This window comes from Heterocephalus glaber, unplaced genomic scaffold, assembly GCF_053883595.1.
Source record: "Heterocephalus glaber isolate CG9 unplaced genomic scaffold, H.glaber_assembly_v1.0 deba00001509, whole genome shotgun sequence".
Lineage (NCBI taxonomy): Eukaryota > Metazoa > Chordata > Mammalia > Rodentia > Bathyergidae > Heterocephalus > Heterocephalus glaber.
In genome coordinates, this window is record NW_028258325.1 from 767,798 (window position 1) to 782,734 (window position 14,937).

General features: G+C 53.7%; 1 protein-coding gene across 5 annotated transcripts in view; it reads left to right on the forward strand.

Annotated features, from left to right (window-relative positions):
* Positions 1–2,090: 2,090 nt before the first annotated feature.
* Positions 2,091–14,937, forward strand: part of Maea (macrophage erythroblast attacher, E3 ubiquitin ligase) — a 34,242-nt gene continuing 21,395 nt past the window's right edge. For 2 of the 5 annotated variants that reach the window (XR_015441237.1, XM_013073088.3), the window contains exon 1: positions 2,091–2,240. Coding sequence is in view for 4 of the 5 variants with exons in the window: in XM_013073088.3 (XP_012928542.1) it covers positions 2,172–2,240 (69 nt within the window). In the remaining variant the exon portion in view is untranslated. Of the gene's footprint in view, positions 2,241–2,975; positions 2,992–3,171; positions 3,326–14,937 lie in introns of those variants that run through there. The other 3 variants (XM_021260436.2, XM_013073087.3, XM_004847436.4) reach the window with 3 other exon arrangements.

Here is a 14,937-nt window from a genome sequence, read left to right on the forward strand (position 1 = left end):
TTTTTTGCCAATAAACCACTTGTACGTGTGGTCTTTTCTGATGTGAGAGACAGATTTTGTTCAAGCATTATACTTTTAAACAGAACTGGCAGGTGCCAGCCTCCTCCCAAGAGATGTGAACCCAAGGCATTTCAGCTCACAGAACCCCCAGCAGGGGAGTGGACACAGCATGTCCAGTAGCAGTGTGATCTTGTGAAGGGATCAGATCCCTTCCCACTGTTGTGTTCCCCACAGCCTGGACTCCTGCAGACATAATTCCTCAAATAACAAAGAGCTTAAATTGCTTTCCCAGAATCCACTTGTGGATGGCTTGAAACCGGCTTTTCCAGAAAGACTGCATGCAGAGGTCAGCTTGCCCGGTCTGTGACCTTTTGCCATCAAGGGCTCTGGATCTCCGGAGCAGGAGAGTGCTCCCCACAAAGGAAAGCACACACCTATGAGATGGCACGCTGAGCGTTCCCCCCTGCAGCCATCCCTCATGCCCCCTTGCATCCAGTGACTGCAGGTTCCTCTCCCTTCCTGTGGATTCCCCGGCCCTAACTGACTGCAAGGCAGGTTGGAGCCCAGAGCTCCCAGTTCCTTGCCAGCGGGTGTAGCAAAGCTGCTTCTCTTCACCCAGGACCACAGCAGTGGCTTCTGTGCATGTCCCTTGCTCAGTGGCATGGACAAGGGGACCTCTAAGTATGAGGTGCTCTGAGATGGAAGCAGGGCCAATGGTGTAGACTCCCTGCAGTGTCACCAGGATGGATGTGATAGCACATCTCCCGGGCTGAGACAAGGGAGCCAGGAAGGTCCTCCAGAAGGTGACCACAGGAGATACTTGTGGGGCTCTCTGGCCCTCCTCTCTGGCACCCTGACCCAGATGGCCAGCTGCTCATACTGGGCCACTCAGATTTCGGGTCTGAAGGTTTCATCAGAAGTTTGAGTCCAGAGATGGGGAACCTGAAGTGCAGGTCTTTGTCCTGGGCTCGGGCCCAAGCTCTTAAGGCCCTGGGGGTCCCTGGAGTGCTAAGGGCGGCTTTGACATCTCTGAGACCCTCCGAACCACACCCTAGTTTAAGCACTGAGGTGACCGGGGTGGCTGCTCCATGGAGACAACCCTGGGCGAAAATGCATTACGCTGCATTGTCAAGATGTGTGCATGTCACTGTGTGATTGGCCTCAATATGTCCAGCAACACCTGGGTGATGCAGCTACAGCCACACGTGGACTCCTGCATGCCTCAACCCCACCACTGGCTGTGCATGGCCGTAAAGGAAGGGCTGGCGTTGTCCTTCCAGCTTGGTTCATCTAACACCACCTAATGTTGAAACATCGCGTAGAAATGAGCTCTATGAAACGCCAGAGAGGGCTTAATGAGGAAGTCATTTTCTAATCAATGAAGCTTAATTTTTTTTTTTTTGATACTGGTAATGGAACCCAGGACCTCGCGCTTGCTAGGCAGGTGGCAGGACCACTGAGTTAAATCCCCGGCCCCTTCATTTTTATTTTTGAAAGGGGGCAGGAAAGACAGGTGAAACTTGAAAGTATGCCAATGTGGAAGGGAGGAAACAAAACTACCACTGGAGGCAGGGCCAAGGAGCACAGGTCCTCCCACCCTGGAACTCTCCCTTCCGAGTCGCCGTCTAGCCGGGGCTCTGCTCTTCCAACAGGGAAGCGAGGGCTCCACTCCAGGACTCCAGCAAGCGGTAATCTTTGAATGCAAAGTAGTCCCTCGATGCAGGAGTGATCAAGGCGTGTTGACAGCCTCGAGAAGCCAGTGCCAGGAGGGGTGGCCACCAGCAGGGGCGACCGCCACAAGAGGTGATGGCCACGAGTGTGACCTCGATGTGACTTCCACGATAAGGTGACTCCAGAAAGGATGACTGCCACAGACTGTGACCTCCCAGGCGGACCACAGCGCCGGCCCGAGGACCCTAGGCTCGCCCGGGCGCCTAACTCGCAAGCCACTGCCCGGGCTGCAGACACCAAGAGGAAGCCGCCCTCCAGGACTGCCGCCGATTGGCCGAGTTGAGGAAGGCCGGCGCTGATTGGTCCGAACCTTCTTTCGCAGCCGGGCGACTGGGCTACGCGATTGGTACAGATGTGCGACCTACCCCTCTCGCCCCGCCCGCCTATACGTCACTACCCGTGGTGCCGCGCGCCGGCCTCCTCCGCTGGGGCATCCCAAGATGGCGGTGCAGGAGTCGGCGGCCCAGCTGTCCATGACCCTGAAGGTGCAGGAGTACCCGACCCTCAAGGTGCGCGCTGCGGCGTGCCCCGGGTGGCTGCCAGGCCTCCTGCCAGAGCCAAAGGAGTTCCGGGGGCTGAGTCTGGGCGCGGCTAGGGTGGCGGAGTCGGGGGCGGGGTCCGCAGGGGGCGGTGGGGCCGGGGCCGGGGCCGGGGCCGGGGCCGGGCGGGGGCCGAGGGGCGGGGAGCCGGCGGGGCCGGGGCCGGGGCCGGGGCCGTGGTCCGGGGCCGTGGTCCGGGGCCGGGGCTGGCCAGGGCTGGCCGCGGGGGGGGGTCTGCGGGGGCTTCGGGGACGTGGGGCTGGGGGCGCTGGACACGGTTCGGCACAGCCCGAGGACGACCCTCGGGTCTTAAGGCTGCGGCCGGGGGCCACTGCGATTCGGGGCCAGCGTCGGGGGTGTGGGTCTCGGCGGCGTCCGGCCTCCCCCCGCCCCCAAGCTCCAGCTGGGCGTGGCGAGCTGGCCTCTGGTCTTTAATTAGGGGTTCGAAAGGCGCCCCAGCCCCCCGGGGCCAACCCATCTTGCTGGGCTCGCCGTACCCCTAGGGCATCGCCTGCCAGAGCGCCGGGGGCGTGACCTTGGGTGGTCGCTTCCATTAGGCGCATCTCCCGGGCAGGAAGCCGGTGCGGGCTCTGTAATGACTAGAGGATTTGGTGGTGCTCGATATGCTCCAGTGAGGAAATCCCTTCAGAGATCAAGGTCGGACGTTCCCAGGAGAGATGGCTGAGCTTTGGGATTCTGCAGTCACTTCCTTGAGAGCCAGGTAGCTTCTTTGCAGCCGGAACACCTGATGACACCGTCCATCTCCGTGATGACAGGTGGTGGTGGATGCAGGCCAATGTGTATTCTCAGCCCCAAAGCAATTTAGCCAGCTGCCATAGAGCTTGGGACCGGAGCCCTTCGGGCCCCACCCCAGTTTAACTGTGATGCTGTCTCTTGTCAGATGGAAGCTCTTGTAGCACCCTTCCCCCTGGGGCACAGCGAGTGACCACCTACTGCTCAAGGTGGTACTGGAGCTCCCTGGAAAGCACCTGTTGATGTGGTCACTGCTGACGTCTTACTGCCTTGGTGAGGTTGGTCTTCACAGGGAAGCAGAGGTGAGGCGCTGTCTTCCTCCTTCGTGGGGAGCAGTTATGTTTCATGGTAGTTTTGTATCCTGCACTCTATTTGATTAAGAGAATGGGGGGCTGTTGCTGGCATTACCAGCTCTCTTTGCAGACCACTGCAGGATGTAGATTGTTGGTTTTATACTCACCTGGAAAACACTGGTCGATCACCAGCACCTTCAGACCTGTTTGAACAGATGTACAAGGACCAGAATTCTGTTGGTGCATTACTGTTGTTTTCAGTTTGGCCGGTGAATGTGGGAACCACCGGGCAGGAAAGTTTTCCAGAAATTCTTCCGTTGCCCATTAAATGCACTGGAAAAGGAAATGTACAGTCAGGAAAAGGATCCTTAAGTCCTGTCTTTTCTGATGACCATGAATGTACTTTGCATTCCAAAGCTGTTGCTCAGCCTCTGATTAAAATAGGTACACAGCTACTTAGGTAGGTACGGAAGGGCGGTGCTCTGATTTCAGGCAAGCTTTTTTTTTTTTTTTTTTTTTTTTTTGGTACCAGGGATCAAACTCGGGACCTTGTGCTTGCAAGGCAGGTGCTGGAACCACTAAGTTAAACCCCCGGCCCTAAGCTTGTCGTATTTTTGAAAATCTTTTTTTCTGTCTTTTTTACAGTGATATTAAAAAGCTAGGCATGATGGTGCATGCCTGTAATCCTACACTCTGGGAGGGTGAGGCAGGAGGATCGAAAGTTTGAATTTAGCCTGGGCAACTTAGTGACTTAGTGAGACCTTGTTTCAGTAAAAAGGGGCTGGGGCTGTAGCTCAGTGTGAAGGCCATGGATTCAATCCCTAGTACTGCAAAATAAATAAATAAAAACTAATATTAAAGCAGAATTTTTGAAAGGAGAGGTGCTTTTTCCCCCAGAAAGTACAATAGTAGCATTTCCCTTCCAGGTCCTTTGGATTTCATTCTTGTAATGATTTCTTTTGACAGTGTATCAGCGCTGAGTTCATGTATTTTTGCTGTTTTCACGAGTGGTAGATGTTAGATGGTAGATGATAAGGAGGTTTTAACTGGGGCACCAGAGGTTCTAGAGTTACAAGTGTTTGTTAACATAGAATAAAACAACATGGGTAACGCTGATGGCTCCAGAGCTGTCCTGTTGACAGGCGTGAGGAGAGTTGGGTACAGGTGGGGTTGGGGCGGGACAGGGACACACAGTGTAGTCAGAAGCATGTGAGGGCTGAGGGCTGGGTGCTGGGCCCCTGTAGTGCAGGGCATGTGCCCTGCAGGGTGATGGCAGCTGGCGGGCACTGGACTGAATCTTCACCCGATGAGAATTAAACTGCTTTTCCTTCTCAAACTCTCAGGGGCAAGAGCCCTTATGTGGGTTCAACCTACCTCCTCGGCCTCCTGCTGGCAGTGGGTCCTGGACACCTGCATGCCCTTCTCTTCCTCTTCATGTTCCTGGTGAAGTGGAAAGGGAATGGAGCAGCTTGGGATGTGGCTGCCAGCCTGCCCTGACTTCAGCTGCCATCACAGTGGGTGGAGGAGCATCGGCCTCTCTGTGGTCCTGGGAGCTTTTGGATGTGTGGCTCCTGCTGTGGGGGCCATGAGTATAGGATGCTCAGCAGCCTCTGCCCACTGATTCCAGGAGCGTCCCCTAAATGTCTGCTGACATGGCCAGGAGTCTCCTGGGCAGAGGTGTTTCTGTGAGAACCTCCGGTCTGGAGTTGCAGGAGTTGTTTTGCTGTCAAAGGCTGTCTGGTGTCAGGTTGTAGGTGGTGGCCCTCTGGAAGTCCTTGTGTGAATTACTTTTTAGAAAGTTTTTGCTGGTGATAAAAGTAATTTGATTTTTTTCCCTCCAACTTACTCTACTGCATAGGGATCATTCCATTATTTCTTTTTTCTTTTCTTTCTTTCTCCTTCTCTTTCTTTCTTTCTCCTTCAGATGGCTGAACTAAAATAGTATTCTGTTGACCTTCTCCATGGCTACCCAGATCAGGTGGGTGTCTGTCTGGTGGCCTAGGGCAGGGCCCTCTCCTCACTGCAGATGAGCTGGGGTGTGGTTTCTTACATTCTTGCCTATTTAGGTTTCTGCCTTGGATTTGCTGACAGCCTGGCTGGCCACATACGGCCGCAGTTGCATGGCCTGGGTTTGTGTGCTTGACCCAGAGCATTTGCGTGCCAAGCACATGGTCGGGTGAGAGCTGATAGTGCAGTTTTCCAAACTGGGTCTTGGCTGGATTGGGGAGGAGCATGTGTTCTCAAGGGTGAGAAATGCTGGTAACCGCAGAGTGTGTGACTTTGGAGACACGTGGAGCTTGGTTGGGGCTGTGTTGTGCCCTGGACAGTGGCCTTGGACCAGGTCTTAATTTCTTGTGTGCAAGTAGAGCCGCCTCCTCCCCGCTTGGAGGCTCAGTCACCCTAATGCCACCTGGTCCTCTCTCTTGCCTTCTTGCTGGGCACTGAGCAAAAGTCCTAATCCCCATTCTCTTCCAGGCTGGAAACTGGCCGACCTTCAGAGCACCACATGCTCTGGTCTGAAGCAGAGTGGCACTGCCTTCCTGCCCCCCAGAGCCCGCCCACCCCTTGGGCACAGTTGCAGCCCCTTCCCTCCGAGAGAGCCCTGCCCTGCTCTCCTGGCCTCCACCTTCTCCTCATTCTTGTCTCCCTACCGTTAGTGGGACATTTGGCAGAACAGAGCCGATGCTGGCACATCCCCTGTTGGTTCCTGGCTGGCCTTGTGTGCTGCCTGTGTCCACTGCCAGGGCAGGCGCTGACTGAGGTGGGGATGCAGGTTTGGATTCCTTCTGGCTGCTGGGTTGGTTTTGGTTTTAAATATTATTTTAAGCAAAATTTGAGTTAGGAGAAGAATAGCTTTTCTAATACCTGGTTCCCTAGGATGGGTGGGCCATGTTAAGGGAGGACTAGAATGAGGCCCAGAGTGGCCAGTGGGCAGCAGAGCTGGGCATGGCTCAGCGCTGCCTTTCACTGGCGCCTAGATCCTGGCCTGTGTGTTCCTCCAGCAACTGTTGGGAGCCTCCTGGGCAGACACTGGGAGGACCCTGGGAGGATGGGACAAGACAGGCAGAGCAAGTGCACACGAACCTTGAGATCCTTTAAAGACCCCAAGGAAGCCTGGGGTGTCAGGCAGAGGGAGGGGTGGGACTCCCTCGGAAATGCTCCACCTGAGCTGGTGGTCAGGGGAGTCGTGTGGGTTGTGCTGTGGCCTTGGCAGGCTCTGCCCCAGGAGGCACCCAGTTCCCCAGGGTGGTGTAGGCGTCAGCACCTGGGCCAGCGGTGTGGTCTGTGGTGTAGAGGCCAGGGACGGAGGCGACCCTGGCTGGCGAGGGCCCTGGAGGGAAGGGAGGCTGCACCGTCACCACTGTTTTCTTTCTTTCTTTTTTGTTTTTGGTACCGGGGACCGAACTCGGGTCCTTGCGCTTGTGTAGCAGGCGGTGAAACCACTGAGCTAAATCCCTGGCCCACACCACTGTTTTCTTGGGGCTCTAGGGAGGAGGGGTCACTGGGTGCTGACCTCCCCTTGAAGAGCTTGGTCTCTGCCACAATAGCTGCTGGTCAGTTAGGGCCTGAGGAGAATTCTCACCGTGATGGTGACTCATGACTGCTGGGTGAAGAAAACATGTGGTTGTGCTGGGGCCTGGCTCTGCCTTCTAGCTGGGAAGCCCCTGTCCTCCCTGGTGGCTCACCTGTCCGTCTCAGGCCCTCTGCCCCGCATGCTCCCCCATGCCCTGTTATGTTAGGGTCACCTTTGCTGTGGGCCTTCCCCACCCTGGTCTACAGGTCCCCTTTTCGCTGCCTGGCTCATTGGGGTGCCAGTGCCCAGCTGCCACTCCTCTCTGCCCTCCTTCCCTCATGAGTCTGCCCTCTGCTGCAGGGTGTGTCCACTGGTCAGAGCCAGCTAATCCCTCAGCCCTCGTGTGCGTAACCCACTTGGCACCTCTCAGGGTCTCGTCACTCCCTCTGCCCAACCTGCAGGGCCTTCGCTGTCTTCTCTGCTCTTGGTTTCTCCACTCCCGTCACCAGGTCATGGTCCTGTGGTGAGCGTTAAAGGCAGCTGGAGTGTCTGTCCTCTGGTCGTGCCTGCAGCCAGGCCTCTTCCTGAACTCCTGCCTCAGAGCTCAAGCAGACAGCCACCCTGTGTGTGTTCTCTTTGGGCGTCTGGGAGGCTGCTTGGAGTAACCCTGTGCAGAATGCACCGCATCCTGGCCCCAGCGCTCCAGGCCCAATTCTTTTTTTTTGGTACTGGGGATCCAGCTCGGGACCTTGCGCTTTCGAGGCAGGCGGTGGAACCACTGAGCTAAATCCCTGGGCCCCCAGGCCCACTTCTTACAGTTCTTACCTGTCCCCTCTCCTATCCCGGGTGAAGATGGCGTCCTCCTGCCACTTGTTCTGATGGACCAAGATCTTGGTGTGCACCCATTCTTGCTCGCTCCCTCCCTCCATGTCAGGCTGGTGCTCTACCACTGAGCCACACGCCCAGTTACCTCCCCCATCGAGGGATGCTTTTGTTTGCTGTTTTTCATGGTCATCCTTAGGATGCCCTTAGTCCACAGTGCTTCTGGGGCTGCAGCTCTCACATCTGGCAGGAGAGAGTGGGACACAAACTGCCCACTGGATCAGCTGCTTGCACAGCGCTTTCTCACAATCCTTCTGAGCATTAAAGTGTAGCCTGTTTGAGGGCCTGGTCCAACCCTAAGTGAAATTGGGATTTTGCGCTCCCTTTGCTGTCTGTCCCTTACGCTGTCTGGCTTCGTTATAGCTCTAGCACAGCCTGACAGAACAGCCTGCACTGTGTGTATCTTCTTCCCGTCAGACACCTCTTCTGCCCTCGTGCCCTTGGGGCAGGACTTCACTTCCAACAGTCCCTGGCACAGAGTCATGATAAATAGCTGTTGGGTAAATGAATTTCTCCACAGTCTGTTTGGAAAATTCCTTGAAACTTCGCTTTTGTTCATGTGCTGCATTCCAGAGTCCTGCTGGCACGCGTGGTCATCTGGGTGAGATTGACCTTTTGCACATCTCTCTTCACCCTGCTCTAGCCTTGTGCCCTTGCTGTGTCCTTGTGCCCAGCATTCTCTTTTTTTCAGACAGAGTCTCACTGTGTAGTTCAGGCTGGCCTTGAACTCATGGTGATCCTCCTGCCATGCCTCCTGAGTTCTGGGACTACAGGCGTGTGCCACCACACCTGGCCTGCTCAGCCATCTTCCTGGCAGAGTCCAGCCTCGGTCCGCTCTCCCCACAGAGGCTGCCATGCTCAAGGTCCTGATTGCTCACAGGAGGCCCCTCCACCCCAGGGACCATTTCATGAAACTTTTCCTCTTACTGCTGTTCACACGCTCTGCCCATGGCTTGGTTTCTATTTTCCTGCCCTGCTGCCCATGCTTCCAGGACTGAGGAGAAGTCAGCTCACCTCCCCCAGGCTGGCATCTCTGCTCACATTCCCTGTTCTCCCGCTGTCACTGACCATGTGCACTATTGTCTTCTGTCACCCAGGGGATCAACCCCACAGATCACCTGACTCGCTGGCCCTGCCCGTGGGCCCTGGAGTCGCTACCTACTGCCTTTGCTCTCATTGCCCAGGGCTGTGTCTGGGCACCAGTAACTGCCATGGTGTTTGGGTGCTTATTTGAGGTGCCACGGACAATGCTCTGTCCTTGAAGCACACACCTGTCTGGCTCCCAGGGCACTGTGCTTGCCAGGGCCTCCCTGGGCTCAGATACCCCTTCCCCTCTGGTACTGGAGTGCCTAGGGGCACAGGGCCTGGCCCTGGTGGTCCCTGCCTTGGTTGCTTGGGTCTCGTGGGCTGCACTACTGATCCCACAGGGGAGCTCCTTGCACCAGAACCCTGCCCAGCGGGTCGCACGGCATCCTCAGGATGACACCTCTTCAGAATGCCTGCAGGATCCAGCCGCCTGCCCTTCTCCTTCACCGTGGCCAGGGGTGCCACCCCTCTGCACAGGGTGGAGTGGCCTTCTGGCCAGTCCCTGCCCATGGATCCCTCTAGCCACCAGGTCAGAAGGCCATGGGGTCCCTGTGCCTGTGGTTTCCCATCTGTCTTGAGGTAAAGGCCTAGGTCATTAGAGTGGCCCAGGCCTTCATGACTGCCTGTTCTCCACTCTGCTTGGACACTCTTGCTGTGGACACCCGTGGCATGCACTTCCTTTGATGGCCCCAGAGTTCCCTCTTCTCACTCCCTTGCTCCGGCGAGCTGCTAGGTGGCCCTGCTGAAGTAGGCCGCCCCGCCCCCTCTGTGCCCTGTCCCCCTTCAGTGGTACTGCCAAGCATTGGACTGTGTTGTGGCCTTGTTTGTGACTGCTGGGGATGGCACTGTGTTGGAGGACAGAGATGAGTCCAGTCAGTGAATGGAGTGTTGAAAATTATTCCAGCACTGCTGCCAAACCAGTAAGAATTGAAGTAGAGGTTAGCGCACCTCTAGAGAAAGCTTAGTGGGGTCACAGCATACAGTGGTCAGTCAGTTGCTGCCCTCTGCACCGTGGTGGCCAGCTGGGATGATTTGTGGACAGATGCCCACGCACAGAACCTCCTGGTGGGAGCAGACGTCCAGGGGAGTCGTGGGCAGCGGTGATGATGCTGGGGAACCCTGAGAAAAGGTCTGATGGCGGAGACCGGCAAGTCCTGGGGTAGGAATAGTGACAGTGTCCTGGTACATCGTGTGCTCACCTCGGTGTTTGTTCTAGTAGGGGGAGCACCAAGAAGAGCGGGCCCTGCTGACCTCACAGCCAGGGATGGGACCGCCTCCCAGGAGCAGCACTGGCATTTCCACCTGGAGAGGCAGGCTTTGTTCTGGCGGGGTGTGTGGGTGGCTGCTGGTGCACATGAGCTTGTGTTGCGTTGGGTCACTGAGCTGTCCCTGAGGTAGGGGTGTGACCATGCAGATGCTGGTACTGCTGTCTGTCCCATCACGCTGGGGACGGGGGAGCCATACCCCATGCATCCCGCTGACTGGAGATCTGCAGTACCTGGTGTTTCTCCCTCCCTAGAGGGGATGATCAGCTTGACAGGGTTCTGCCGGTGTGGGTGTGTGACCTCGCCAACAGAAGGAGTGAGCATGGGGTGCCTGCGGGTCCCCCCTCACCCCAGCTTTCTCAGCATCTCAGCACAGCCCCCAGTCCCTGCCCTGGGTGAGCCCCCTAGTCTAGGGTGTACTGAGGCACCCAGGCCCTGTGACTGGAGAATGTTGTGTGTCCCTTGGGAAGCGGGACATGTGCTGCATGGTGCAGTTATGCTAAAGAAGGTCTGACTACTTGCTGGTAAATACTTAGAAACCTCCTCTGAGGCTGGGGTTTGGTTTGGTTTCTGTACTGGGAGTGAACTCAGGGCCTCATACTTGCTAGGCAAGCACTTAGACACTGAGCTACATCTCCAGCCTGCTCCCAGGCTTCTTAACTGTGAAATACTTTGTGTTGGTAAAAGTGGCTGAAAACATTGTGATGACAAACTGAATCCATCTTTCTTGTCAGCAAACAGTGTCAGAAGACATAAAGCAAACACTAGAGAAGGCTCCGGGGAACGGGTCCTAGAGCAGGCGACCCAGGGCAGGAGGCAGCCGTAGGGTGGGATGTGAGTGCCGATGTTTCCTGCCAGCCTCAGCCTCCTTGGTTGCTGATCTGGCGTCAGTGAGGACAGCGGAATTACCTTCATGAATCACCGAGGGAAAGATGTACCGAGGGAAATACAACTGAACATCAGCTAACCAAGTAGAGAGATCCTGTGATCCTAAAAGCTGTCTGGCAACAGATTACCAAGGAAATATTGAGGTCTGATAAATAAAATTCTAAATATTTCGCATAATCAGAATTTAAAAGCAAATAACAGATTGCAAAATCCACCAAATGTGAACCAGAGAGCAGAATCAAATCTGTAAGAAAGACCAAGACTTCTCCTTCCATGGAGTGCCAGGCAGGGACACAAATAGGAAGTGTGGAAAGGAAGGTGAGCTAGGTTAAACTATATAAAATTATTTTTGTAGGTTACAAAATGATGAGTGAACAGCCCTGTAAAATGTAAAGAGGGTGTTTTAAAACTTCCCACGAGAAAAAGCCCAAGGCCAGATGGCTTTGTGGCAAATTGTATTAAACATGTATACCAAGCTCTTCTGAAAACCAGAGGAGGGAACACTTCCTCTCTGGTTCTGTGAAGCCAGTAATATGCCGGCAGCAAAACCAGACAAGGAAACCAGAACAATATTCCTTATGAATGACTGTGGATCCCAAGATCCTCAACAGATGATAGCGAATTGAATCTGGCCACAGGTAGGGAGAATGACAGATGGTGACTACGTGGCATTTGCCCATCAATGCAAGGCTAGTTCAGCATGCAGAAATCAGCAAAACTGTACCTCTGCTCAGTAGACGCAGGACAAGCACTTGCCAAGGTCCAGCACCTTTTCATGGTGAAGCACACAGCACTATGGTAGGTGAGAAGGGACTTCTTCAATCTGGCCAAGGACTTCTCTAGTGGTGGAAACCAAAGCCTTCCCCCAAGGCCAGCAAGAGTATGGGATATAGTGTCACAGTCTCTCCTCACTGAGACAAAGTACTCAGCACCTGCAGCTTAAAGGAGAGGTTTGCTTGGCTCATGGTTTCAGAAGAAGTTTCAGTCCATGGGTAGCAGGCTTAAATATAGAACCAACATGCTGGCCTGGCACTGAGGAGAGCTGATGTTGTTGTGTCCAGGAAGCAGAGAAGGGAGGTGTTGGGGAGGGAGACAGCCCTTTCTGTTCACATCCCTGGTGACCCACCTCCTAACAGCATGCTCAGCTGCTGATGAGCACAAGGCCCCCATGGTCCAGTTACCTTCCAAAAGCCTTGCCTCTGACTGCGTGAGAGTTTGAGGGACATTCTAGAGCTAAACCATAACAGACAGGCCAGAAAAAGAAAAGCCATTTAGATTGGAAAGGAAGAAGTAAAACTCTCTGTTCAAAGATGACGTGATCCTGTATATGGAACTCCTAAGGAATACACACATGTGCATACGTGCACACACAAGCAATTAGAACTAATAAGCTAGTTCAGCAGGGTTGCAGAGTAGTTCCAGGGTTGTAGTCCATGCCTGTAATCCTTCCACTCGGGAAGGCTGAGGCAGGAGGATTGAAAGTTTGAGCCCAACCTGGGCAACTTAGTAAGTCTCTGTCCCCAAATAAATAAATACTAAAAAAAGGAGCCTAGGATGTAGCTCAGTATGAAGGCCCTAGGTTTAATCTCTACTACTACCAAAAAAAAAAAAGAGAGAGAAAAATTAAGAAAATTTGATTTACAGTAGCACCAAAAACAGTAAAATATTTAGGAATAAGACTTAACTGTTTAACTATTAACTCTCCAAGTTGACGTATAGATTCAACACATCCCAAGTGCTATTTTTGCAGAAATTGGTAAGCTGTTCCATAAATTCATATGGAAATGCAGGAAACCCAGAATAGCCAAAACAATTTTGAAAAAGAACAAAGTCTTAGGATTCAGATTCCCTGATTTCAGAACTTCTTCTAAAGCTACAATAATCAAGGCTGTGATGTTGGCCAGAGAACACACATATAGTATAATGCAGTACAATTGAGAATTCAGACATAAACCCATTCATTTATAGTAATTAATTTTTGGAAGGGTGCCAAGGCAAAGAATAGTATTTTCAACAAATTCTGAGACAGCGGGATTTTCACATACAAAAAATGGAGTTGGACCTCTAGCTTACACCACATACCAAAAAAGTTAACTCAGAATGGCTCACACCTAAACGAAAGAGCTAAAGTTATAAAGCTCTTAGAAGAAAACAGAACCATTCATCCTGATGACCTTGGGTGAGGCTGTGGTTTCTAGTGAAGCCTGAAGTGTGTGTTCTAGTGAACACCTGAAGCACAGGAACCAACCTAAAATTGTCCCTTGGATGTTGTCAAACTGAGAAGCGTGTGCTCCAGAGCTGGGGCCGGGGCAGTTGAGTTGGACAGGCCAGGGATGTAGCTCAGCGGTGCCACGCCTGCCTGGCTAGCGCAAGGTCTTGGGTTGGATCCCTGTTCATGGCAAGAGAAAAAAGGACAGCAGAGCATGCTGTGCACACACGCACGCACACGGCACCTGCACCAACAGTTCCGTCTCCAGACAGTGAGGGGTAAGTGTAGGAACTGCTGTGTCAGCTGTGGCCTGTGGTGTGTGCGCCAGCAGCCTGAGCTGACTGAGGCACTGCTCGCGGAACAAATAATACTTGCAGGTAATCCATCTGATGTGAGTCTGGCATACAGAATATATGAAGAAGTCCAGAGCCCAGTGCTCGGTGAGCACAGAAGACCACAGTGGCTGGCCAGCACCTGGCAGGATGCCGGCCTCACAGGCACCAGGGAGACACATGCTGAAGCTGCAGCAAGAGTCCTTCACCCCTGCTCACTCGGATGCTGCAGTAAGGAGAGTGCCGGGCGACCCAGGTTGGGTGTGGAGAAATCAAGGTCCTCTGGTGCTCGTTGGAACTGCAAAGCAGTGCAGCCACCGTGGGAAAGGGTTTGTCACAAAGTCACACATAGTTACTGTCTGCCCCCTGTGGGATGTAACCCTAGACAAGGGGAAATCCTGTCCCAGGGGAAAATGTCCATCGCTTCATTATTCACATAGCGCACAGCAGAAGCTACCAGAATTACCATCCACGTATGCAAAATGCATGGAATACAGCCCAACCATCAAGGAACAGAGCCCTGGTGCCTGCTACTCCATGGGTGAGCCTTGAAAACATGTTATGCAAAAAAGCCATCCACGAAAGTCCCAAGTGCACCAATCTGCAGAGAGAGAGCAGGTTGATGGCTGATGGCATAGGTCTGGGAGGGGTGGACTGCAGTAGTGTGGGTTTCTTTCTTTCTTTTTTTTTTCTGGTACTGGGGATCAAACTCAGGACCTTGTGCTTGTGAGGCAGGCTGCGGAACCACTGAGCTAAATCCCTGGCCTTCTTTTTTTGTGCCCCGCCCCCCTGAACCGGGCACTGAACTCAGGGCCTTGCGCTTCCAAGGTAGGCATGGAAACACTGAGCTAAATCCCTGGCCCCTGGGGTTTCTTTCCTTTTTTTTTTGGTACCAGAGATCGAACTCCGGTCCTTGCGCTTGTGCGGCAGGCGGCGAAACCACTGAGCTAAATCCCTGGCTCTGGGGTTTCTTTTTGAGAGATGAAATATTCTGGAAGCAGAAGATGGAGACCATTGTACAACCTCAAAATTACACTAAAAACCATTAAATTGACCTTGTGAGGGTGAATTTCTTGACTCTTGTGAGTTTTACATGGATGAAAGACTGGCTTGCTGTATTGTGTTTGTGACTCATCCTGCCTGGTTATTGATGGCGCATGGGCACAGTGTGCAGTTCTGCATCCACAAACAGCTCTGTGGGTACATAAAGCAGTGACATCCAGAGTAAGGCCCAGCTCTGTAGCTCCTGTCCCATCCTGCATGCCCAGCACACATCAGGAGTTCCTAAGGCCCAGTTCCGCCCACCCCACGCCTGAGTTGGGGCCACATGGCCCAGTGGAGCACTTGAAATGTTGCTGATGCAAAATGCTGTGTGACTTGTGTTAGAACAGCCTGATTTTCAAGGATTTAGTACAAAGGGGAAAAAAGTAAAACATCTGATAATT